Source organism: Oncorhynchus masou, chromosome 1 (assembly GCF_036934945.1).
Source record: "Oncorhynchus masou masou isolate Uvic2021 chromosome 1, UVic_Omas_1.1, whole genome shotgun sequence".
NCBI lineage: Eukaryota > Metazoa > Chordata > Actinopteri > Salmoniformes > Salmonidae > Oncorhynchus > Oncorhynchus masou.
In genome coordinates, this window is record NC_088212.1 from 13,635,300 (window position 1) to 13,661,817 (window position 26,518).

At 42.9% G+C, this 26,518-nt stretch overlaps 2 protein-coding genes across 2 annotated transcripts in view; one reads left to right on the plus strand and one right to left on the minus strand.

Moving 5' to 3' along the window:
- Nucleotides 1-13,903, minus strand: part of LOC135518629 (adhesion G-protein coupled receptor V1-like) — a 277,743-nt gene extending 263,840 nt beyond the window's left edge. Inside the window, 1 exon segment of the mRNA XM_064943812.1 lies at nucleotides 13,553-13,903. The gene's annotated coding sequence lies outside the window, so the exon portion shown is untranslated.
- A 5,220-nt stretch (nucleotides 13,904-19,123) lies between these two features.
- Nucleotides 19,124-23,391, plus strand: LOC135518763 (lysM and putative peptidoglycan-binding domain-containing protein 3-like). Its single transcript, XM_064943825.1, has 3 exons — nucleotides 19,124-19,232; nucleotides 21,407-21,678; nucleotides 21,811-23,391. The coding sequence occupies exons 2-3, from the start codon at nucleotides 21,415-21,417 to the stop codon at nucleotides 22,486-22,488; spliced, it is 942 nt and encodes a 313-aa protein (XP_064799897.1). The 5' UTR covers nucleotides 19,124-19,232; nucleotides 21,407-21,414; the 3' UTR covers nucleotides 22,489-23,391.
- The last annotated feature ends 3,127 nt before the right edge of the window (nucleotides 23,392-26,518 follow it).

Below are 26,518 nucleotides of genomic sequence, written 5' to 3' on the forward strand. Positions count from 1 at the left end.
CAGTTTTTAGTACAGTGGAGAAAGTGCCAGTGAACAGGGAGAGATTAACATTAGCTTGCACTTCTTCAGATATGCAATTAAAACTGTTTTAAAGAAGGTGGTGGGGATAGGATCAAGAAGGCAGGTAGAAGGCTTAAGTTGTGATATCACTTTCCTGAGCATGTCTGTATCAACCAGGGAAAATAAATCCATAGTGCCAGGGCTGGTTCACTGCCGACTGACAAAATTGGTTTAAGTCAGCTATGGCACCAGAGAGGAAGCAACACAGGAGACTTAAAACGCACCAATAGGAAATCGTGGCAAATTAATTTGATTTTGTGCATATGATTAATTACTTTGATAAATCAGGCAGGCACATCTAAATGTTAAAACCTACTGAAATTGTAACGGGCGCAAAGCAGTTAATTTACTAATAGCCACATATGCATAATCTGAGCTCATTCTACAGTAACATATGAGCAGGCATAAGCATCATAAGTGGTCGCTTAGGGCCCCCAGCCGCTAGGGGGTCTCACCTCAGTCAAAGTCTCAACTTATTCTTGAGAGAGAATAATACAAGGTGCAATTTAGAAATGTGGTTGTGCATTAGCAGTTTTTCTCTTGTTATGTCAGTCACTGACAGTCACTCAATTAGCCATGTCTAAACTTGTAGTAATTATGGCTGAATACTGACCGGGTGGAACTGGTGTGAAATGGCTAGCTAGTTAGCGGGGTGTGCGCTAATAGCGTTTCAATCGGTGACGTCATTCGCTTTGATACCTTTTCTCCCTTGCAGAGGACCGCTTCTTTTGTGCTGATGTGCAGTTGCTGATGTGTGCAGAAGGTCCCTGGTTCGAGCCCAGGTAGAGGCAAGGAGAGGGATGAAAGCAAAACTGTTACATTACATTGATGCTGAGTCTGACACGCCCGGCGTGAACAATATACTGCTTTCCCGGGAACAGGCCCAGATCCCCATGATTTGCGTGAAGAGGAGGTGGAGAAAAAGGGTCCGGAGGGCAGGCTGCCTTCTGAGAATTCATAGGCGACCTATTTGTAGGCAACCCCACTTCCTTCCATTCTGCTAGCAAACGTGGCTCTGGAGAATAAAATAGATGACCTACGCGGAAGATTAAACTACCAACGGGACATTCAAAACTGTAATATCTTATGCTTCATGGAGTTGTGGCTGAACGACGACACTATCAACATACAGCTAGCTTGTTATACGCTGCACTGGCAGGACAGAACAGCGGTGCCTGGTAAGACTACGTATTTTCATAAAAACAGCTGGTGCGTGATATCTAAGGAAGTCTCGAGCTATTGCTTGCCTGAGGTAGAGTATCTCATGATAAGCTGTAGACCACACTATCTAACGAGAGAGTTTTCATGTGTATTTTTCGTAGCTGTTTACATACAGTGCCTTGCAAAAGTATTTGGCCCCCTTGAACTTTGCGACCTTTTGCCACATTTCAGGCTTCAAACATAAAGATATAAAACTGTATTTTTTTGTGAAGAATCAACAACAAGTGGGACACAATCATGAAGTGGAACGACATTTATTGGATATTTCAAACTTTTTTAACAAATCAAAACTGAAAAATTGGGCGTGCAAAATTAATCAGCCCCCTTAAGTTAATACTTTGTAGCGCCACCTTTTGCTGTGATTACAGCTGTAAGTCGCTTGAGGTATGTCTCTATCAGTTTTGCACATCGAGAGACTGAAATTTTTTCCCATTCCTCCTTGCAAAACAGCTCGAGCTCAGTGAGGTTGGATGGAGAGCATTTGTGAACAGCAGTTTTCAGTTCTTTCCACAGATTCTCGATTGGATTCAGGTCTGGACTTTGACTTGGCCATTCTAACACCTGGATATGTTTATTTTTGAATCATTCCATTGTAGATTTTGCTTTATGTTTTGGATCATTGTCTTGTTGGAAGACAAATCTCCGTCCCAGTCTCAGGTCTTTTGCAGACTCCATCAGGTTTTCTTCCAGAATGGTCCTGTATTTGGCTCCATCCATCTTCCCATCAATTTTAACCATCTTCCCTGTCCCTGCTGAAGAAAAGCAGGCCCAAACCATGATGCTGCCACCACCATGTTTGACAGTGGGTATGGTGTGTTCATGGTGATGAGCTGTGTTGCTTTTACGCCAAACATAACGTTTTGCATTGTTGCCAAAAAGTTCAATTTTGGTTTCATCTGACCAGAGCACCTTCTTCCACATGTTTGGTGTGTCTCCCAGGTGGCTTGTGGCAAACTTTAAACAACACTTTTTATGGATATCTTTAAGAAATGGCTTTCTTCTTGCCATTCTTCCATGAAGGCCAGATTTGTGCAATATACGACTGATTGTTGTCCTATGGACAGAGTCTCCCACCTCAGCTGTAGATCTCTGCAGTTCATCCAGAGTGATCATGGGCCTCTTGGCTGCATCTCTGATCAGTCTTCTCCTTGTATGAGCTGAAAGTTTAGAGGGACGGCCAGGTCTTGGTAGATTTGCAGTGGTCTGATACTCCTTGGGATGTTTAAATCTTGGGAAATCTTTTTGTATCCAAATCCGGCTTTAAACTTCTTCACAACAGTATCTCGGACCTGCCTGGTGTGTTCCTTGTTCTTCATGATGCTCTCTGCGCTTTTAACGGACCTCTGAGACTATCACAGTGCAGGTGCATTTATACGGAGACTTGATTACACACAGGTGGATTGTATTTATCATCATTAGTCATTTAGGTCAACATTGGATCATTCAGAGATCCTCACTGAACTTCTGGAGAGAGTTTGCTGCACTGAAAGTAAAGGGGCAAAGTTCAAGGGGGCCGAATACTTTCGCAAGGCACTGTACCACCACAGTCAGAGGCTGGCACTAAGACAGCATTGAAAGAGCTGTATTCCGCCATTGAGGAGTACACCACATTAGTCATTGGCTTCATCAATGAGTGCATCGATGACATCATCCCCATAGTGACCATACGTACATACCCCAACCAGAACTCATGGATTGCAGGCAACATCCGCACTGAGCTAAAGGCTAGAGCTGCCGCTTTCAAGGAGCAGGACTCTAGCCCGGAAGCTTTTAAGAAATCCCACTATGCCCTCCGACGAACCATCAAACAGGCAAAGCATCAATACACGACTACGATCGAATCGTACTACACTAGCTCTGACACTCGTCGGATGTGGCAGGGCTTGCAAACCATCACAGACTACAAAGGAAAGCACAGCCGAGAGCTGCCCAGTGACACGAGCCTATCAGACGAGCTAAACTACTTCTATGCTCGCTTCGAGGATAATAACACTGAAACATGCATGAGAGCACCAGTTGTTCCGTAAGACTGTGTGATCACGCTCTCCACAGCTGATGTGAGTAAGACCTTAACAGGTCAATATTTACAAGGTCACAGGCTCAGACGGATTACCAGGACATGTACTACGAGCATGCGCTGACCAACTGGCAAGTGTCTTCACTGACATTTTCAACCTCTCCCTGTCCGAGTCGGTAATACCAACATGTTTTAAGCAGACCACCATAATGCCTGTGCCCAAGTACACTAAGGTAGCCTGCCTAAATGACTATGAGTGATGGCGCCGACAAAGATGGTCGCCTCGCTTCAGGTCCTTAGGAAACTAAGCAGTAATTTGTTTTTAATGTATTTTCTCTTACATTGTTAGCCCAGAAAATCTCAAGTATTATTACATACATCTGGGAAGAACTATTGGATATAAAAGCAACGCCAACTTACCAACATTACAACCAGGAATACGTCTTTCCCGACATGGAATCTTATCCCAGAGGCTGACCCAAAACAACAAGAGAGGTCGACAGAGCGAACTACTGGTCACACTTAGAAGGCGAGCATACCATCCACAGCTTCCAAGCGTATTACTTTTCAATGTCCAATCTGTAGACAACGAGGTGGACGAAATTAGGGCATGAGTTGCCTTCCACAGAGACATCAGAGATTGTAACATTCTCTGTTTCACGGAGACATGGCTCACTCGGGATATGTTGTCAGGGTCAGTACACCACCCGGTTTCTTCACGCATCGCGCCGACAGAAACAAATATCTCTCTGGTAAGAAGAAGGGCAGGGGTGTATGCCTTATGATTAACGACTCATGGTGTAATCATAACATCCCTAACAAACTTTTACAGATGCACAATCGAGAGCATCCTGTCGGGCTGTATCACCGCCCACAAACGCGAGGCTCTCCAGAGGGTAGTGCGGTCTGCTCAATGCATCACCGGGGGCAAACTACCTGCCCTCCAGGACACCTACAGCACCCGATGTCACAGGAAGGCCAAAAAGATAATCAAGGACAACAACCACCCGAGCCACTGCTTGTTCACCCCACTATCATCCAGAAGGCGAGGTCAGTACAGGTGCATCAAAGCTGGGACAGAGAGACTGAAAATCAGCTTCTATCTCAAGGCCATCAGACTGTTAAACAGCCATCACTAACATAGAGTGGCTGCTGCCAACACACAGACTCAAATCTCTAGCCACTTTAATATATTTAATAAATGGATTTAATAAAGGTATCACTAGTCACTTTAAATAGCGCCACGTTAATATTGTCTACATATCCTACATTACTCATCTCATATATATATACTGTATTCTATACCATCTACTGCATCTTGCCTATTCCACACGGCCATCACTCATCCATATATTTCTATGTACATATTCTTATTCATCCCTTTACATTTGTGTGTATTAGGTAGTTGTTGTGAATTTGTTAGATTACTTGTTAGATATTACTGCACGGTCGGAACTAGAAGCACAAGCCTTTTGCTACACTCACATTAACATCTGCTAACCATATGCATGTGACCAATGAAATTTGATTTGATTTGATGACTACCAACCCATATCGGCTATCAGCTGTTTTCTTTTGTGACGTCATTTCCGGTCACAACTTGCAGACTTGTTTACGTGTTGCTGTGCATTTTGTTGCCAACCTTACTTTGCTACCTGACAACTTTACGGTTCTTACTTTTTAATTACCATTTATATTGTTAGTTTTTCCCTCACTAAACTTTTTTTCATTCAACTTTTTCACTCCGAACGCTTTATCTGGAAATGGTTCGTCAGGACCTCCAACAGCCGAAGCTAAGTAGTAACATTAACATGATGCCTTCTAATTGCAGTGGCTGTACTCATAATATACAGGAGAAGGATCGCCTTACAGCGAGGATAGCTGTGCTGCAAGCCCAGCTTCAGAGGTAATCGTTAGGCAAGGGTAATTTCAGTGTAGGAAAGGATGAAACAGCGTCTGTGCCACCAGTAAGTACAGCCGGACAACTTTCTCATGGCTTCTGGAGGGAAAGGCTGTAGGAACGCTCAACCGGTGTCGCTCATTCAACCGACAGAAACTTTCAACCAGTTTTCTCCCTTAAGCAGCGTGTCGGAGTCTGAGGCCGAGCCTTCTCTTGTCTCTACTCCTCCCGTTACGGGGTCTGAGACACCGAAGCTTCCCACCATTCGCTCTGACAAATTGAAAACCCATTGGCGACTCCATTAGCCGCAGTATTAGACTTAAAACGAATCATCCAGTGATCATACACTGTTTACCAGGGGGCAGGGCTAAAACTGGCGAGTGTAGAGAGTATAGAGATATTGTTATCCACGTCGGCACCAACGATGTTAGGATGAAACAGTCAGAGGTCACCAAGCGCAACATAGCTTCAGCGTATAAATCAGCTAGAAAGATGTGTCGGCATCGAGTAATTGTCTCTGGCCCCCTCCCAGTTAGGGGGAGTGATGAGCTCTACAGAAGTCTCACAACTCAATCGCTGGTTGAAAACTGTTTTCTGCCCCTCGCAAAAGATAGAATTTGTAGATAATTGGCCCTCTTTCTGGGACTTACCCACAAACAGGACCAAGCCTGGCCTGCTGAGGAATGACGGACTCCATCCTAGCTGGAGGGGTGCTCTCATCTTATCTACCAACATAGACAGGGCTCTAACTCCTCTAGCTCCACAATGAAATAGGGTGCAGGCCAGGCAGCAGGCTGTAAGCCAGCCAGCCAGCTTAGTGGAGCCTGCCACTAGCACAGTCAGTGTAGTCAGCTCAGCTATCCCCATTGAGACCGTGTCTGTGCCTTGACCTCGGTTGGGCAAAACTAAACATGGCAGTGTTCGCCTTTGCAATCTCACAAGGATAAAGACCTCCTCCATTCCTGCCATTATTGAAAGAGATCGTGATACCTCACATCTCAAAATAGGGCTACTTAATATTAGATCCCTCACTTCAAAGGCAGTTAAAGTCAATGAACTAATCACTGATCATAACCTTGATGTGATTGGCCTGACTAAAACATGGCTTAAGCCTGATGAAGTTACTGTGTTAAATGAGTGTAACGGCAGATCTTCTCTTCATCTGAAGAGGAGTAAGGATCGGACCAAGATGCAGTGTGGTAAGTGTTCATAACTTTAATCAAAGAAAGCACTGGATACAAAAATAACAAAAGAATGGGAAGAACCAAAAAAGTACCGTGTGGCGACAAACACGGAAACAAATACCCACAAACCAACAGTGAAACCCAGGCAACCTAAGTATGATTCTCAATCAGAGACAACTGACGACACCTGCCTCTGATTTTATTTATTTACCTTTATTTAACTAGGCAAGTCAGTTAAGAACAAATTATTATTTTCAATGACGGCCTCAGAACAGTGGGTTAACTGCCTGTACAGGAGCAGAACAACAGATTAATACCTTGGGGATTTGAACTTGCAACCTTTCGGTTACTAGTCCAACACTCTAACCACTAGGCTACGAGGCCGAAACAGAAATCAAACATAGAAAAACAAACATAGACTGCCCACCCCAACTCAAGCTCTGACCATACTAAATAAAGACAAAATAAAGGAAATAAAGGTGACAATGAGGCCTCACCTCCTGGTTACACTAGTCACCATATCCCCCGTGCATCCCGCAAAGGCGGAGGTGTTGCTAACATTTCCGATAGCAAATTTCATTCAATTTACACACAAAAAATGAATCACTTTTTATAGCTACTGTTTACAGGCCTCCTGGGCCATATACAGCGTTCCTCACTGAGTTCCCTGAATTCCTATCGGACCTTGTAGTCATAGCAGACAATAATCACATTTTTGGTGATTTTAATATTCACATGGAAAAGACCACAGACCCACTCCAAAAGGCTTTCGGAGCCATCATCTACTCAGTGGGTTTTGTCCAACATGTCTCTGAACCCACTCACTGTCACAGTCATACTCTGGACCTAGTTTTGTCCCATGGAATAAATGTTGTGGATCTTAATATTTTTCCTCATAATCCTGGACTATCGGACCACCATTTTATTACGTTTGCAATCGCAACAAATAATCTGCTCAGACCCCAACCAAGGAGCATCAAAAGTCGTGCTCTACATTCTCAGACAACACAAAGATTCCTTGATGCCCTTCCAGACTCTCTCTGCCTACCCAAGGACGTCAGAGGACAAAAATCAGTTAACCACCTAACTGAGGAACTCAATTTAACCTTGCGCAATACCCTAGATGCAGTCGCCCTAAAAACAAAAAACATTTGTCATAAGAAACTAGCTCCCTGGTACACAGAAAATACCAGAGCTCTGAAGCAAGCTTCCAGAAAATTGGAACGGAAATGGCACCACACCAAACTGGAAGTCTTCCGACTAGCTTGGAAAGACAGTACTGTGCAGTATCGAAGAGCCCTCACTGCTGCTCGATCATCCTATTTTTCAAACTCAATTGAGGAAAATAAGAACAATCCGAAATTTATTTTCGATACTGTCGCAAAGTTAACTAAAAAGCAGTATTCCCCAAGTGAGGATGGCTTTCACTTCAGCAGTAATAAATTCATGAACTTCTTTGAGGAAAAGATCATGATCATTAGAAAGCAAATTAAGGACTCCTCTTTAAATCTGCATATTCCTCCAAAGCTCAGTTGTCCTGAGTCTGCACAACTCTGCCAGGACCTAGGATCAAGGGAGACACTCAAGTGTTTTAGTACTATATCTCTTGACACAATGATGAAAATAATCATGGCCTCTAAACCTTCAAGCTGCATATTGGACCCTATTCCAACTAAACAAATGAAAGAGCTGCTTCCTGTGTTTAGCCCTCCTATGTTGAACATAATAAACGGCTCTCTATCCACCGGATGTGTACCAAACTCACTAAAAGTGGCAGTAATAAAGCCTCTCTTGAAAAAGCCAAACCTTGACCCAGAAGATATTTTAAAAACTATCGGCCTATATCGAATCTTCCATTCCTCTCAAAAAATTTGAAAAAGCTGTTGCGCAGCAACTCACTGCCTTCCTGGAGACAAACAATGTATACGAAATGCTTCAGTCTGGTTTTAGACCCAGTCATAGCACTGAGACTGCACTTGTGAAGGTGGTAAATTACCTTTTAATGGCGTCAAACCGAGGCTCTGCATCTGTCCTCGTACTCCTAGACCTTAGTGCTGCTTTTGATACCATCGATCACCACTCTCCGGCTACCCGGATAAAGCACTAAATAAACTTCAGATAGTGCTAAATACGGCTTCTAGAATCCTGACTAGAACCAACAAATTTGATCACATTACTCCAGTACTAGCCTCCCTACACTGGCTTCCTGTTAAGGCAAGGGCTGATTTCAAGGGTTTACTGCTAACCTACAAAGCATTACATGGGCTTGCTCCTACCTCTCTTTCCGATTTGGTCCTGCCGTACATACCTACACGTACGCTACGGTCACAAGACGCAGGCCTCCTAATTGTCCCTACAATTTCTAAAGAAACACCTGGAGGCAGAGCTTTCTCCTATAGAGCTCCATTTTTATGGAATGGTCTGACTACCCATGTGAGAGACGCAGACTCGGTCTCAACCTTTAAGTCTTTATTAAAGACTCATCTCTTCAGTGGGTCATATGATTGAGTGTAGTCTGGCCCAGGAGTGTGAAGGTGACCGGAATGGCACTGGAGCAACGAACCACCCTTGCTGTCTCTGCCTGTCCGGTTCCCCTCTCTCCACTGGGATTCTATGCCTCTAACCCTATTACAGGGGCTGAGTCACTGGCTTACTGGTGCTCTTTCATGTCGTCCCTAGGAGGGGTGCGTCACTTGAGTGGGTTGAGTCACTGACATGATCTTCCTGTCTGGGTTGTGCCGTGGCGGAGATCATTGTGGGCTATACTCGGCCTTGTCTCAGAATGGTAAGTTGGTGGTTGAAGATATCCCTCTAGTGGTGTGGGGGCTGTGCTTTGGCAAAGTGGGTGGGGTTATATCCTTCTTGTTTGGCCCTGTCCGGGGGTATCATCGGATGGGGTCACAGTGTCTGCTGACCCCTCCTGTCTCAGCCTTTAGTATTTATGCTGCAGTAGTTTATGTGTCGGGGGGGGGGGCTAGGGTTAGTTTGTCTAATTCTTTCTTTCTCTCTTTCTTTCTCTCTCTCAGAGGACCTGAGCCCTAGGACCATGCCTCAGGACTACCTGGCATGATGACTCCTTGCTTTCCCCAGTCCACCTGGCTGTGCTGCTGCTCCAGTTTCAACTGTTCTGCCTGCGGCTATGGAACCCTGACCTGTTCACCGGACGTGCTACCTGTCCCAGACCTGCCTTTTTCAACTCTCTAGAGACAGCAGGAGCGGTAGAGATACTCTTAATGACCGGCTATGAAAAGCCAACTGACATTTACTCCTGAGGTGCTTACTTGCTGCACCCTCGACAACTACTGTGATTATTATTATTTGACCATGCTGGTCATTTATGAACATTTGAACATCTTGGCCATGTTCTGTTATGATCTCCACCCGGCACAGCCAGAAGAGGACTGGCCACCCCTCATAGCCTGGTTCCTCTCTAGGTTTCTTCCCAGGTTTTGGCCTTTCTATTGCTTACTGTTTGGGGTTTTAGGCTGGGTTTCTGTACAGCACTTTCAGATATCAGCTGATGTAAGAAGGGCTATATACATACATTTGATTTGATTTGATTTGATATCCCTCACGTCTGTAGCCATGAAGTGCTTTGAAAGGCTGGTTATGGCTCACATCAACACCATCACCCCAGAAACCCAAGACCCACTCCAATTTGCATACCACTCCAACAGATCCACAGATTATGTAATCTCTATTGCAATCCACACTGCCCTTTCCCACCTGGACAAAGGGAACACCTATGTGAGAATGCTATTCATTGACTACAGCTCAGCGTTCAACACCATAGTGCCCTCAAAGCTCATCAATAAGCTAACGACCCTGGGACTAAACACCTCCCGCAGCAACTGGATCCTGGACTTCCTGATGGGCCGCCCCCAGGTGGTAAGGGTAGGTAACAACACGTCCGCCACACTGATCCTCAACACAGGGGCCCCTCAGGGGTGCGTGCTCAGTCCCCTCCTGTACTCCCTGTTCACTCATGACTGCATGGCCAGGCACGACTCCAACACCATCATTAAATTTGCCGATGACACAACAGTGGTAGGCTGATCACCGACAACGACGACGACGAGACAGCCTGTCGGGAGGAGGTCAGAGACCTGGCCATGTGGTGCCAGGACAACAACCTCTAGCTCAACATGAACAAGACAAATGAGAGGATTGTGGACTACAGGAAAAAGAGGATCGAGCACACCCCCATTCTCATCGACGGGGCTGCAGTGGAGCAGGTTGAGAGCCTCAAGTTCCTTGGTGTCCACATCACCAACAAACTAACATGGTCCAAGTACACCAAGACAGTCATGAAGAGGGCACGACAAAACATATTCCCCCTCAGGAGACTGAAAAGATCTGTCATGGGCACCCAGATCATCAAAAGGTTCTACAGCTGCACCATCAAGAGCATTCTGACGAGTTCCATCACTGCCTGGTATGGCAACTGCTCGGCCTCCGACTGCAAGGCACTACAGAGGGTAGTGCGAACGGCCCAGTACATCACTAGGGCCAAGATTCCTGCTATCCAGGCCCTCTATACCAGGCGGTGTCAGAGGAAGGCCCAAAAATTGGCAAAGACTTTAGCCACCCTAGTCATTGACTGTTATCTCTGCTACCGCATGGCAAGCGGTACCGGAGTGCCAAGTTTAGGTCCAAGAGACTTCTAAATAGCTTCTACCCCCAAGCCGTAAGACCCCTGAACACCTAATCAACCCAGAATATTTGCATTGCACCCCCCCCCCCTCTCCACCTCTTTTACACAGCTGCTACTCTCTGTTGTTATCATCTATGCATAGTCACTTTAATAACTTTACCTACATGTACATATTACCTCAACTAACCAGTGCCCCCGCACATTGACTCTGTACCGGTACCCCCCTGTATATTGTCACGCTATTGTTGTTTTACTGCTGCTCTTTAATTCCTTGTTACTTTTATTTCTTATTCTTATCTGTATTTTTTTAAATTGCATTGTTGGTTAGGGGCTCGTAAATAGCATTTCACTGTAAGGGCAGTTGTATTTGGAGCATGTGACTAATAACATTTTATCATTATTTTATTTTATTTTATTTTATTTGTTGACCCAGATCACTAGTTGTTGAGGAAAAGGAGGATGTCAAAAGGGGAGTAAGTTTAACCGGTGTGAAATGGCTAGCTAGTTAGCGAGGTGTGTGCTAATAGCCTTTCAATCGGTGACGTCACTCGCTCAGAGATTTACATTTACATTTACATTTAAGTCATTTAGCAGACGCTCTTTTCCAGAGCGACTTACAAATTGGTGAATTCACCTTCTGACATCAGTGGAACAGCCACTTTACAATAGTGCATCTAAATCATTTAAGGGGGGGTGAGAAGGATTGCTTTATCCTATCCTAGGTATTCCTTGAAGAGGTGGGGTTTCAGGTGTCTACGGAAGGTGGTGATTGACTCCACTGTCCTGGCGTCGTGAGGGAGTTTGTTCCACCATTGGGGGGCCAGAGCAGCGAACAGTTTTGACTGGGCTGAGCGGGAACTGTACTTCCTCAGTGGTAGGGAGGCGATTTTGAGATTTTGAAGTAGTTTGAAGTAGTTGTTTCCCTTGCTCTGCCAGGACTCTGAATTTGTGGAGTGATGAGTAACAATGCTTCATGGGAGACAGTTGATGATGTGTGCAGAGGGTCTCTGGTTCGAGCCCAGATAGGGGTGAGTAGAGGAACGGAAGCAAAACTGTTACATGGGCACGTGCCCAGGGGCCATAAGCTCCAAAGGGCCCACATTCATTGTGTTAGTCACTCTCACTCAGATATCATTAACATGGCATAAGTGATGGCAAAGTTGGTAGAATAGTAGAAATTGTAGAAATCTCCGCCCCATGGCAAAATGTGTAGAATTGCAGAAATCTTGCTTTAAAACTGCAACATTTTCTCTACACCCCATGGCAAAATGTGTAGAATTGCAGAAATCTTGCTTTAAAAATGCAACATTTTCTCTACACCCCATGGCAAAATGTGTAAAATTGCAGAAATCTTGCTTTAAAACTGCAACATTTTCTCTACACCCCATGGCAAAATGTGTAGAATTGCAGAAATCTTGCTTTAAAACTGCAACATTTTCTCTACACCCCATGGCAAAATGTGTAGAATTGCAGAAATCTTGCTTTAAAACTGCAACATTTTCTCTACACACCATGGCACAATGTGTAGAATTGCAGAAATCTTGCTTTAAAACTGCAACATTTTCTCTACACCCCATGGCAAAATCTGTAGAATTGCAGAAATCTTGCTTTAAAACTGCAACATTTTCTCTACACCCCATGGCACAATGTGTAGAATTGCAGAAATCTTGCTTTAAAACTGCAACATTTTCTCTACACCAAATGGCAAAATCTGTAGAATTGCAGAATTGTTTTTTTTTTCCTTAATTTTTTATCTCCGCTATCAAGAAGAGGGCCACTAAAGTTTTTTACCCCAACCAAATGTTGCTTAGGGCCACAGCCCTGCATGTGCCTCACTCAATGTGAGCGAAGATGATGACTGAGTGTAACATCACTCTATGCAGCCTTTATGAGCGGGTCCCAGCTCATGCACACCATGTCTGGCGGTTCCCCACTGATTGTTGTTTTATTTCAATGGAAAGGAGAGGTAACACACAAAGCACAGTGACCACACTGAAGAGCCAGAGAGTAACCATGGAAGCGTTTGTCTCACTCGTCAATGGGTTACCCCACCATTCATTTAGTAATTTCACTGATTCAATATTAAGGCTTTTAAAAATATATTAGCCACTCCGAGGGGATTTTTGGCACTGTGCAAAAATAAATTAGTATCGGCTCAATCATTTTTTATTTTGTTTAGTGTTAAACAATTCATCTGCATGATGAGGACAATGAGGGGCACACAACAAATATCTCCAAACCTCCACTTATTAGCCTATTATGGTTTCATATACCTCTGACATATCTGATTATTATTAGGCAAAAAATATATGTTTGTCATAATTGAATAAATTGGAGCCACTGCAATACTCTATAAAATGAATTGCCTATAATAATGAAAGGTGCATGCAAAGCCTATCAAGCCAACAATCCTGTAGGAAAAACTTTTTATTAGACTAATGATTGTCACAAATAAACTTGCTGTATAATGTGTTCAAACACCTGTTCAATAAATTATTAAATGTATCCAGACTTACCTGACACTTTGCTGGCTATCAGTCCAGGATAAATGATAGAACTACAGCTAATGTTGAGGATATCATCGATAACTCCTATCAATAATCTTTAACGTTTTTCTCAGATGATATTCTTGGTCAATGAATGCATCTTGATACTCGTAGGGTGTTCCTGACAGCTGTCTCTACCCCAGCGAACAACCACACAAAAAGCACGTCACACTCCGGGCGGATATGGGAAATAAACTAACGGTATTTCCTATGTGGATAGAAACGTAGACTAAAGCCAGATAACGTTTTTTCAAACCAGCTGACTGTTTGAGGGTTCGCTGGGAGAAAGAATCTGCGCAGCCATGTCGTTCACATTCATGTGTGTCTAAACAAAACTACGATGTGGACTTGTCGATGGAAGGCAAGATTTGCTGATCGCATTTGCCTCAGGGAGGTCGACCGTAGCAGCGGGCAGCTCCACCCAGCGAACCGTTGTTCTTATACCCAGCTATTTAGATAGGACGAGTAGCCAGTAGAGGTGTCACCACACCATAAAGAAAAGGGTCAAATTAGGCTACGCAATACTGATGCGTAGCCTTATTTGTCTCATATATATTTATATTTAACTATTCAACAAGAAACATCTTAGTTGTTCTTAGTTGTTTAGATGTGTGTATTGTTGTGTATTATTAAATACTTCTGCACTGTTGGAGCTACGGACGCAAGTATTTCGCAACACCTGGAATTAACATCCGCTAAATATGTGTATGTGACCAATAACAATGTATGTGTTCTTATAGCCTAGACCACAATTGACACGCATTATAAAATGATTATCAAGACTCCAATAGTCACTTGTTAATTTATCCTGAGTACGCTAATTTGTATGACATTTTAAATACCATAGATAAGAAATACTACAGCAAAAATAATAGGCCTATCAATTAAAGTTTTCAATTATGCCATTTGGCCTCTATAGGGCCCTTATCCATGTGGCCTCTGAAAAAGGAACTGCACTTGCGCCATCCAGTGGTCTGTGCAAGAATTTGAGTTCCGAGCCAAATACGTCATCGCGTTAGTATTCTGTTGACGTGGACTCCTGGCGTTCATACGTGTTCGATGTGAACAACATTAGTGGAAACGGCGGTTCGCCTTCAAAATAATAGCCCCCCATCGAAACTGACACAAACTGATAAAAATAGTGAAAACCTGCCACAATTGGACTATATAATGCTAAACAGGATTGGAATTTTGTTATATAAATTCAACAAAATAAAGGTTTTTTGTAAAAAAATACATGTAAAAGTACAAATCAGTTAAAATCGCACAGTGACTGTATTTGAATTCAGCATTGCATTGGGGGCATACTTATTTTGTATTTTATTTCACTTTTATTTAACCAGGTAGGCTAGTTGAGAACAAGTTCTCATTTGCAACTGCGACCTGGCCCTGTATTTGAATTCAGCATTGCATTGGGGGCATACTTATTTTGTATTTTATTTCACCTTTATTTAACCAGGTAGGCTAGTTGACAACAAGTTCTCATTTGCAACTGCGACCTGGCCAAGATAAAGCAAAGCGGTGTGACACAGACAACAACACAGAGTTACACATGGAGTAAACAAACAAGCCAATAACACAAACAGGTCAATGACACAGTAGAGAAAAGAAAGTCTATATACAGTGTGTGCAAAAGGCATGATGAGGTAGGCAATAAATAGGCCATAGGAGTGAATAATTACAATTTAGCAGATTAACACTGGAGTGATACATGAGCAGATGATGATGTGCAAGTAGAGATACTGGTGTGCAAAAGAGCAGAAAAGTAAATAAATTAAAAACAGTATGGGGATGAGGTAGATTGGGTGGGCTATTTACAGATGGACTATGTACAGCTGCAGTGATCGGTTAGCTGCTCAGATAGATGATGTTTAAAGTTGGTGAGGGAAATAAGTCTCCAACTTCAGCGATTTTTGCCATTTGTTCCAGTCACTGGCAGCAGAGAACTGGAAGAAAAGGCGGCCAAATTGGGTGTTGGCTTTGGGGATGATCAGTGAGATATACCTGCTGGAACGTGTGCACCGGGTGGGTGTTGTTATCGTGACCAGTGAACTGAGATAAGGCGGAGCTTTACCTAGCATAGACTTATAGATGACCTGGAGCCAGTGGGTCTGGCGACGAATAAGTAGCGAGGGCCAGCCGACTAGAGCATACAGGTCGCAGTGGTGGGTGGTATAAGGTGATTTGGTAACAAAACGGATGGTACTATGATAGACTGCATCCAGTTTGCTGAGTAGAGTGTTGGAAGCTATTTTGTAGATGACATCGCCGAAGTCGAGGATCGGTAGGATAGTCAGTTTTACTAGGGTAAGTTTGGCGGCATGAGTGAAGGAGGCTTTGTTGCGAAATAGAAAGCCCATACTAGATTTGATTTCGGATTGGAGATGTTTAATGAGTCTGGAAGGAGAGTTTACAGTCTAGCCAGACACCTAGGTATTTGTAGTTGTCCACATATTCAAGGTCGGAATCGTACAGGGTGGTGATGCTCTTCGGGTGGGCGGGTGCGGGCAGCGAACGGTTCAAAAGCATGCATTTGGTTTTACTAGCGTTGAAGAGCAGTTGGAGGCCTCGGAAGGAGTGTTGTATGGCATTGAAGCTTGTTTGGAGGTTAGTTAGCACAGTGTCCAAGGTAGGGCCAGAAGTATACAGAATGGTGTCGTCTGCATAGAGGTGGATCAGGGAATCGCCCGCAGCAAGAGCGACATCATTGATATATACAGAGAAAAGAGTCGGCCCGAGAATTGAACCCTGCGGTACCCCCATAGAGACTGCCAGAGGTCCGGACAACACGCCCTCCGATTTGACACACTGAACTCTGTCTGCAAAGTAGTTGGTGAACCAGGCGAGGCAGTCGTCAGAGAAACCAAGGCTATTGAGTCTGCCGATAAGAATACGGTGATTGACAGCGTCGAAAGCCTTGGCCAGGTCGATGAAGATGGCTGCACAGTACTGTCTTTTATCAATGGCGGTAATGATATCGTTTAGTACCTTGAGCGTGGCTGAGGTGCACCTGTGACGGTCTCGGAAGCCAGATTGCACAGCGGAGAAGGTACTACGGTGGGATTCGAAATGGTCAATGATCTGTTTATTAACTTTGCTTTCGAAGACTTTAGATAGGCAGGGCAGGATGGATATAGGTTTATAACAGTTTGGGTCTAGGGTGTCACCCCCTATGAAGAGGGGGATGACCGCGGCAGCTTTCCAATCTTTAGGGATCTCGGACGATACGAAAGAGAGGTTGAACAGGCTGGTAATAGGGGATTCAACAATGGTGGCGGATAGTTTTATAAAGAGAGGGTCCACATTGCCTAGCCAAGCTGATTTGTACTGGTCCAGGTTTTGCAGCTCTTTCAGAACATCTGCTGTCTGGATATGGGTGAGGGAGAAACTGGGGAGGCTTGAGCGAGTAGCTTATAAGCATTGTACAGCCTAACCCAGGGATTCTCAAATTCGGTCCTGGGAGCCCAAGTGGTGCACGTTTTGATTTTTGCCCTAGCTCTACAAAGCTGATTTAAATAATGAACTCATAAAGCTTTGCTTATTTGAATCAACTGTGTAGTGGTAGGGCAAAAAAACAAAAGGTGCACCCCTTGGGGTCCCCGGGAACGAGTTTGGGAAGCCTATGGATTGTGCACCCATGAAATGGGGTATCAGCCTACTCATTGACACCCACAGAACACAACTATGTAGAGTTTACACAAATATTAGTGTCTTAGCTCTTATTGCAAGATTTTGACTGTGGAAAATCATCTTTCATGTAAGACCATTGTATGTATTGGACATCCATATTCAACTATATAGCCTTACCTATGGATTGTGCACCCCTGAAATGGGGTATCCGCCTACTTCGTGACACTCACAGAACACAACTGTGAAGAGTTTACACAAGTATTAGCATAGTAGCTCTTATTACGGGACTCTGAAACTACTGTAAAATGTGCAATAAGTGACTTCCCACAGTCAAAGTTCTACAATAAGAGCTAAGATATTAATATTTGTGTAAAAATAGTTGTGCTCTATGGGTTTCACTGAGTAGGCTGATACCCCATTTCATGGATGCCCAATCCATAGGTTTGGTTGTACAGTGCACATAAAGTGCCTTTAGGAAGCATTCGTAGCCCTTTTTGTTGTGGTACAGCCTGAATTCATCTATATACAATAGACCATGATGACAAAGCAAATGTATTCAAAATGAAATACAGAAATATCTCATTTACATAAGTATTCACAACCCTGAGTCAATACATGTTGCAATCACCTTTGTCAGTGATTGCAGTTGTGAGTCTTTCTGGGTAAGTTTCTAAGAGCTTTGCATACCTGAATTGTACTATATTTGACCATTATTATTTTAGATTTTGTATTCTTCAAGCTCTTTTGAGTTGGTTGTTGATCATTGCTAGATAGCCATTTTCAAGTCTTAGATTTTCAAGCGGATTTAAGTCAAAACTGTAACAAGGCCACTCGGGAACATTCAATGTCATCTTGGTAAGCAAATCCATTGTATATTTGGCCTTGTGTTTTAGGTTATTATCCTGCTGAAAGGTGAATTTGTCTCCCAGTGTCTGTTGGAAAGCAGACTGAAGTGCGTTACTTGGTGCCTTGTTGCAAACAGGATGCATGTTTTGGAATATTTGTTTATTCTGTACAGGTTTCCTTTTTTTACTCTGTCAATTAGGTTAGTATTGTGGAATGACAACCATGCTGTTAACCATGTTAAACACTATTATTGCACACAGAGTGAGTAAATGTTTACTCCTCTATTAAGGCTTGCCATAACAAAGGGGTTGAATACTTATTGACTCAACAATTTTAGTAATTTATTTTAAAAAAATCTAAAAACATAATTCCACTTTGACATTATGGGGTATTGTGTGTAGGCCAGTGACACATCTCAATTTAATCAATTTTAAATTCAGGGCGTAGCACAACAAAATGTGGAAAAAGTCACAGGGTATTATAACATTTTGAAGTATTTGTGTGGCTCAGTTTGCAGAGCATGGTGCTTGCAATGTCAGGGTTGTGGGTTTGATTCCAACTGGAGACCAGTGTGAAAGAGGTATGCTCTGGAGAAGAGTGTCTACTAAAATGTAAATGAAGGACAATGTAATTATGCCCCCAATGCAATTTTGAATTCAAGTACATCCACAATGTGATTTTAAAGGATTTTTAATTAGCTAATAATTGTAACATTCCAACCTTGTTTAACATTATCAAGTTCAATTGTTGCATGTTTTCACTATCTATATCCGTTTGCTACCGAGTAGCGCAGCGGTCTAAGGCACAGCATCTCAGTGCTAGAGGTATCACTACTGACCCTAGTTTGATTCCAGGCTGCATCACAACCGGCCATGATTGGGAGTCCCATAGGGCGGCGCACAATTAACCCAGTGACGTCCAGGTTAGGTCGTTATTGTAAATAAGAATTTGTTCTTTTAACTGACTTGCCTCGTTAAATATAAGTAAATACAATTGCATCCGTTTCAATGGGGGACTTTTATTTTTTAAGGCTAACTGCCGATTACACAATTGTTGCTCACGACACGCTGGTGGCGTTCATTTGTTTCGCTAGTAGCCAATAATGTATTTGATAGTAGCCAGAGGAAGAATGGAAATGGCTTAGGTCGTCGAAGAACGTTGCTCATGGTTTCAGGTAAACTATTGGTGCTTCATGACTTTTTAATTCGTTAAATGTAACACGAACCTTTCCAATAATCGTCAATGTACTATAGATAGCTATCTAACTAAGGCACGTTAACTGAAAAAAATGGGTAGAGATGCTAGCACAGGTTAGCTAGCCCTCCTTTAGTTGCCAGCCAAGCTAACTAGCTTAGCGTTAGTTAGGTATTTGGCACCTGCCCCAATCAGTTGGGTTACAAAGTGATCGGTTGCTTGCGTTTTAAGTGTAGATAACGTTAGTTTGTCGTGAGAACACAATCGCTAGCTTGCTAGTTGTTTTCCCGCATAGTGTTAGTTTACGATTAGCCAGTGCGGTATCTCCGTGCTCCTGTATAAATTGGCATAACGTAATTCACTTTCACTAATTTAAGTCTGCTTCTTTTGCATGACAGTTATAGTGGTGAGGAGTCTAACTGAAAACGATTTCACTATTAATTCCATGTTAAGGGTTCACGCAAACATAATTGAAACTTTATTTTACTATTGACAGATACAACTGATTTCGGGATTGTATATCCATTCGCTCTCCTTTAAATATAGGTCGTCTAATTGTATTCCTCTGTCACCAAACTTTTCGCTGTCAGCTTCTGATATCTGAAAACGAGTCTCTTGAATTAGACGAGCGCGCACTAGGCCAGAGCTAATTTGCCCCGGGTTTCAAGTCATGGTTAGACTTTTTTCACGGTTAGAAGTTTTTATGCACTGATACCAGGAGATGACAGCGATACGTTTGATTAAACAATACAGAGACAAACAAAGCAGCTAATGGGGATTCATAATGCATACAATACACGATTACTTGTATTTAATGCTATCAAAATAATACCAGAAGGAGATTTTTTTTTTGCATTTTGGCTAACTCTAACCTGTTTCCTAACCTGCTACGAAAAGTCAAATCTGACGTTAATTTGACACATGCTGGATCCCTTCCAGCCATGATCTGGTTTCCCTTGGCTAAACTAGCAGGCTTGCAGAATTACGCTAGTTTTCGTCCTCATTGCCAAACTTCATAAATACTGTACCCTCAACTTCAAAACTCCTTTGCTATTTAGAAAGAAACGTAAAAAATATTTTACTTTGTTGAATAGTTGTGACTGTTGAGATACAGTATCTGTCATAAGACGACTGTGGTGAAATATATTATTGCTACTTAACGCAGATCCAAGTTCAGTTTTGATATCCACCGGCGTCATTGGTGCAGGGTTAGCTGGACGATTCTGACTGGTCTTGGAACTGTGACAACAGGCAGCCTCTCCCCGCCTGGCTCGATGGGATATGTAGGGATTTTGCCAACACAGCCAGATATGTTCCCAGTCTTGTACCCTTAACTATCGTATTGTACCAATGTTTGTCCTCTGTAGTTGCCTGACTTTCTTTGTTTGCTGAAATATATACTTTTTCAATAAATGTTAATCAAATACAACGACTGACTGTTTGCTTGTTGATGTTGCTCTAAGATGACAATTAAGTGCACATTTGCATGTGCCAATTGAATCTCAACAAGGAAACCAAAGTATTGACCTTGGGTGAATCAATGTACTCCGAGTTGGATTCCAAAGCCGTTGGTGAAGTTCATCAGAAACTGCCTTCACCATGGAGTGGAATTCAGTCGGCTACATCAGCAGCAGACGTTCCTCTCTGAATGTCAACGGCTACATTAGCTAGCCACAGATTATATAAACTAGGACCTTGATTACATTGCAGTCACTGGGGCATCTATCTTATCAGTCAGTATTACTGGTTGAACGTACAAGATAGGTGCAGTGATGGACTTTAGCTAGTCAGTTAAGTTTAATCACGCCTCTGAAGATCCATTCAACTGGAAGAGTTGGACTAAATGCTCTGCGCCTCACATACTAGAGACTTCAAAACGTGCCAATGCATGCTATATTGAATGTAATGTGTAGGCTAGCTGCAGCTTTCAAAACAAGCTAAAACCTGACAAACATGGTTTACTCCTTTATTGAAAGAACTGACAGCTGTTGACAGTGATGCCAATATTCCCTGTACATCTTTGAAAATCTGGAAGTTTCCTTTGGGAAATATCAAACAAGTGAAACTTGACCTCAACCTCATATATTAGTTATTTTTAATGACACAATAACTCTTGTATAGCTTTCAATTACAATGTCTTGTTCCTCTGTTTAGAGTGAAAAATGACTGGGAGAAGCCCGCACTATGGTTTCCAGTCGGCCACGACGGTGCAGCCTGCCAATGGAGGACACGCCTACCTATTTGGGAACAGCTCTGAGAATGATCTCTCGGAGGAGGATGGTGAGAGCTACGAGCTGCGCTCCCGAGGCCGGGACAGGCTGCGCAGGAGCACCTCCAGGGAGAAGTTGGACGACATTGTCCACCTGGTCCGAGACATCAAAGAAGGGGACACTCTGAATAGCTTCTCACTGCAGTATCACTGCTCAGTAAGTCAACCCTAATCCCCGTCTTACTCTCTAATGACAAAGCCCTTACAGACAGACCAGCTTTGACTTTTCACACCACTTTTTTTGCTACCTAAGTAAAGTGAAATCCTTTGTTTTGTTTGTGTGCCGTAGGTGGCGGACATCAAGAGGGCCAACAACCTGTTGACAGAGCAGGACTTCTTTGCGCTGAGATCCATCAAGATCCCTGTGAAACGCTTCAGTGTGCTGACAGAGACCCACAGCATCGCGCCTCTCAAATCTGCCTCCCCCACAGGCCTCCGACGTTTCCCCCAGCCCCCTATCTCTACGGAGATCTCCACAGACTCCTCCTCATCCACAGACAGCGTGGGCAGCTTCCTGCAGGAGAAGGACAAAGACATCGAGCTGCTAGTCAAGTCCACCGGTACCTCCAGAAGCAGCCTGAATGAGGTGGTCTCCTCCTTGACCCTCCAGCAGCCCTTACTACTGGGGGATTCTGACTTCAAGCCTGTCTTCAGGAAGGACCCCTACCATGGGGCGGACTGGGGCATGAGGTGGTGGACGGCGGTGGCCATCATGGTGGTGGTTGTCATTGTCACACCAGTGTTCTACCTGCTGTATTATGAGGTGCTGATGAAGGCGGACGTTAGCCACCACACCACCACGCCGTCGACCAATCCTAAGGGCATGCAGCTTGCCCAGATTCCTGAGCCTGTGGAAGTTAATGGAAAGCCCAACTCAGGACCTCAGGCTGGAAACATACCCAAACCAAACTCACAGAGACACAATGAGGTGGATGACCACCCAGGCCCTAAGAAAGAGAAAACGTAGTGAGGGATTTAGACAAACTGCAGGAGCTGGAGGTATCTGAGCTGTTGTGAAAAAAGTGATTATCCAAGCTCTGAGAATCACTTAATAGGGAACAGAATCCATTGGGAAATTATGAGGGGAAAATGAGGACAATCTATTGAATTGTTTCAGTGGACATGCAGTATGTACGTTTTTAAAACATGTTTTTAAAGCAAGTTATTATTATTTTTTTGCACAGTGGGACCCAACTGCTTATTCTGCCCCTCTTGTCAGCTGATGGGACGAGTTCCACCATAACACTGTCTGAAGTGGGGCTTGTTCTTGGTCAACAGTACTGATTGCTGCCACTTGTCACTTAAAATAAGTAATTTATCTGTGGAATATTAGTCTTATTCCAACATCAGTATTGAAGTTAGTCTAAAATGTGATGCAAATTTTCTTGAACATTGTTTTGATATTTTTGCTTGTCTGGGAAGAACTGCGTTTGGAGTCCCACAACCTTAATTTCTACTAAGGGCAATGGTGACGAAACGGGAAATGCACAATGTTGCCCAACACTAGCTAGGTATATTCCAGTGAAATGTTATTTATAAACTGGTTGCCAATGTAATTAGAGCAGTAAAAATACATGTTTAGTCATACCCGTGGTATACGTCTGATATACTACAGCTTTCAGCCAATCAGCATTCAGGGCTCAAACCACCCAGTTTATAATGTAGTTTATTTTCCTCATCACTAGTGTTATGAACAGTATGTGCCTTCAACCTGTGGAACACTATGGCTGCATAGACACAGGCAGCCCAATTATTATTTTTTCCAAATATTGGTCAAATTTATGAGAACTCCAGAATTGGTCTGCTCGTGTAAATGCAGCCTTACAGGCTGAAAAGAAAGTATATTTTGAATAAATTATTGATGCTCAGACTTGAGTGTGTTCATGTTGGTTTTTGTTTTGTATAATTCTCATTTGTTTATACAAAGATCTACTTATTCTAATGCAAACTCACTTCCACCACACACGTCTTGATTCTCTCATCGTGCGTATAGTATAACAAAATGTTTGCTGACAGTGTTCGGTAAAAGCTCAACCATAACTTTCAGGAAAACATACATTTGGGAGAATGACATTAACATGCAGTCGGAGGTTAAATATGAGGCTTCATCCATGTCATCACTACACCAAAATCATCATTTAAAATAGCAATGTCATTGTCCTACAAAAAGGTAGCTGTTAAACTGGGCATTTCTCCATTAAACTGAATTGGGTGTGTGTGAATGTTATGTGCATGCCTCATATTTCACATTGTGATTTTCCAGCATTACAAATACATGCCATTTATCATCCCCAGAAACTGAGATGCCTCAGTACCAAATGTATGGAAGTGTGCAGGCGAACAACTTGTATCTATTTGAAATCTAATACATTGTGTGATAGAAGTTGACTACTAAAGTGAATCAGATCAAATTGTGCTTCTGTTCCAATGAGGGGGAGAGTTACCTCTTCTAAATCCTCCTCGTCCAACTCCTCCAATTTCTTCCTCTCTAACAAACAGCTTTCACACACACACTGCACATTATGGGAAGGTCATTAAGAATGACACTTCCGAATGTACAAACTAATCCCAACCCCTCATTTCCACAGAATGGTTGTTTAATCAGTACATTTAAATAAGGATGAAAGTGACATCTAATTTACTGAGCACATCTGCTTTTTCTTTGCTTGATACCTTATGGGTATTTTGTTTGCACTTGCTAATATTATGTTTACTTGGAAATATATCTGTATGTCATATTGTAAAAAAAAAAAATGTTTGAAGAACTAAGTACCCGGTTTAAAGTGAAACTTTTTCTTTTGAGGCATCAGTTCTTTTGGAAAGAGCTGCCAGTCTAATGCCAAACATAAGTTCTATTGAAACAAACGGATGATGACCAAATTCACTATTTTCCTGGTATCCTCTCCTCAGCCAACATGTTTTGCCTCTTGACACCTCGCCTTGTATCTTTCCACATCCATTTGATATGTAAAGGTTATGAATGCTGACACAGACACTAAATGCTCAATTAAGTCAAGCAAGCACATTTTGAATCATCTTTAAAAATCTACAGAAAATCTCTTAAATGCGTTTCTCCTGTAGTACATTGAGCATATGAGACATTGGACAACTCAAAGCTCCAGATAAATGAGTTATCCTTCCATATCAAGAAGCGCAATAAGGCTGCACTTGATACACGGATACACCAATTTACCCCAGAAGAGTATGTGCTCTAAATTCAAGCTTAGTCAGGCCAGGGATTTCTAAAGCATTAGTCTCTGCTAGCTCTGCCTCTCTGTCTCCAGATAGAATATGATTAAATGACTCTGGTTCCTGCATGTACCATTAACTCACCTCATGCTATTGTCTTAGTGGATGATGTCATACAGTACTGTACACTGACTATTGCTGCTAATGCACTCTCTCACCTTTCCTAGCCCAAGGCCTGATGTTGGGTAGTCGACTCATGGTTTCCGTCATCTCCTGTTACAGGGCCAGCATGTACTCCTCATCTTCTCTGGCTTTAAGTGGCACAGGCTTGAACTCCACATCCTGAATGTGGAAAATAATTAATCACACCAGGAATCCACCCAGAAACAGTAGATGTTGTACTTATAGTAAACAAGGTATGTCATCAGTGAAAATACTGTCGTACTAGAAGCTCATTCTTCCCAAGACGGTGTCTCTTACTAAAACCATGAAACTGAGACAAAAGCATCCATAAACCTGAGATTTATTCATTAAGTCGCAAAATGTTTGGTCTGTTGCAAAAAGTTTTATAACAGAAACTGTTTATCGGTTACTCTAGGAACCAAACAGGAGCAAACCGAACGAAACGGAGGGACCTACCTGAATTTGTCCAATAGAAAATAGTTTTCGTTGCGAAATGTTTCGTAACAGATTAAACGTTTTGCAATGGATTCCGACTAATGAATATACCCCTGGTAAATAATAAAGTTTAGAACTCACTGGCGACTCATTCTAGTCTGAAGTATATTCAGTGCTCAATTTCTAAATCAGGCAATGCCAGAACAAAAAGTGAGCGCAAGAGGGTGTGAAATGGGGAGTTCCGAGGTACCGGAATGCAATATATATATATATTATACAGTACCAACTCATTCAAAAGTTTGGACACCTACTCATTCAAGGGTTAAACAAATCCAAATATATTTGAGATTTTAGATTCTTCAAAGTAGTCACCCTTTGCCTTGATGACAGCTTTGCACACAGACAGCCGTTATTCTATAACTTTAGAAAATGTATTTCAATTTATCAGCGGTGCTGCAGCTCCTCCAGACACCTTCACGTGGCTGTGATTCCATTTGTTTTACCAGGTAAGATGACCGAGAACACATTCTCATTAACAGCAACAACCTGGGGAATAGGTACAGAGAGAGGAGGGGGATGAACGAGCCAATTGAAAGCTGAGGATGATTAGTTGGCCATGATGGTATCAAGACCAAACTGGGAATTTAGCAAGGACACCAGGCTGAACACCCTTACTCTTACAATAAGTGCCATGGGATCTTTTGTGACCACAGAGAGTCAGGAAACCCATCTTTCCGTGGCCTCCAACTGCTCTTAAATGCTAGTAAAACTAAGTGCATACTCTTCAACCGCTCGCTTCTCGCACCCGCCCGCCCGACTAGCATTACTACTCTGGACGGTTCTGACTTAGAATATGTGGACAACTATAAATACCTAGGTGTCTGGCTAGACTGTAAACTCCTTCCAGACTCATATTAAGCATCTCCAATCCAAAATTAAATCTAGAATCGGCCTCCTATTTCGCATCAATGCCTCCTTCACTCATGCTGCCAAACATACCCTCGTAAAACTGACCATCCTACCAATCCTCGACTTCAGCAATGTCATTTACAAAATAGCCTCCAACACTCTACTCAACAAATTGGAGGCAGTCTATAACAGTGCCATCCATTTTGTCACCAAAGCCCCATATACTACCCACCACTGCGACCTGTATGCTCTCGTTGTCTGGCCAAACCCACTGGCTCCAG

What these genes read in the sequence shown, in the direction of transcription:
- LOC135518763 (XM_064943825.1), top strand. Translation starts at nt 21,415, where the DNA reads ATGACTGGGAGAAGCCCGCACTATGGTTTCCAGTCGGCCACGACGGTG. An exon ending in CACTGCAGTATCACTGCTCA is followed by an intron (nt 21,679 to 21,810) that starts GTAAGTCAACCC and finishes TGTGTGCCGTAG; the next exon opens with GTGGCGGACATCAAGAGGGC.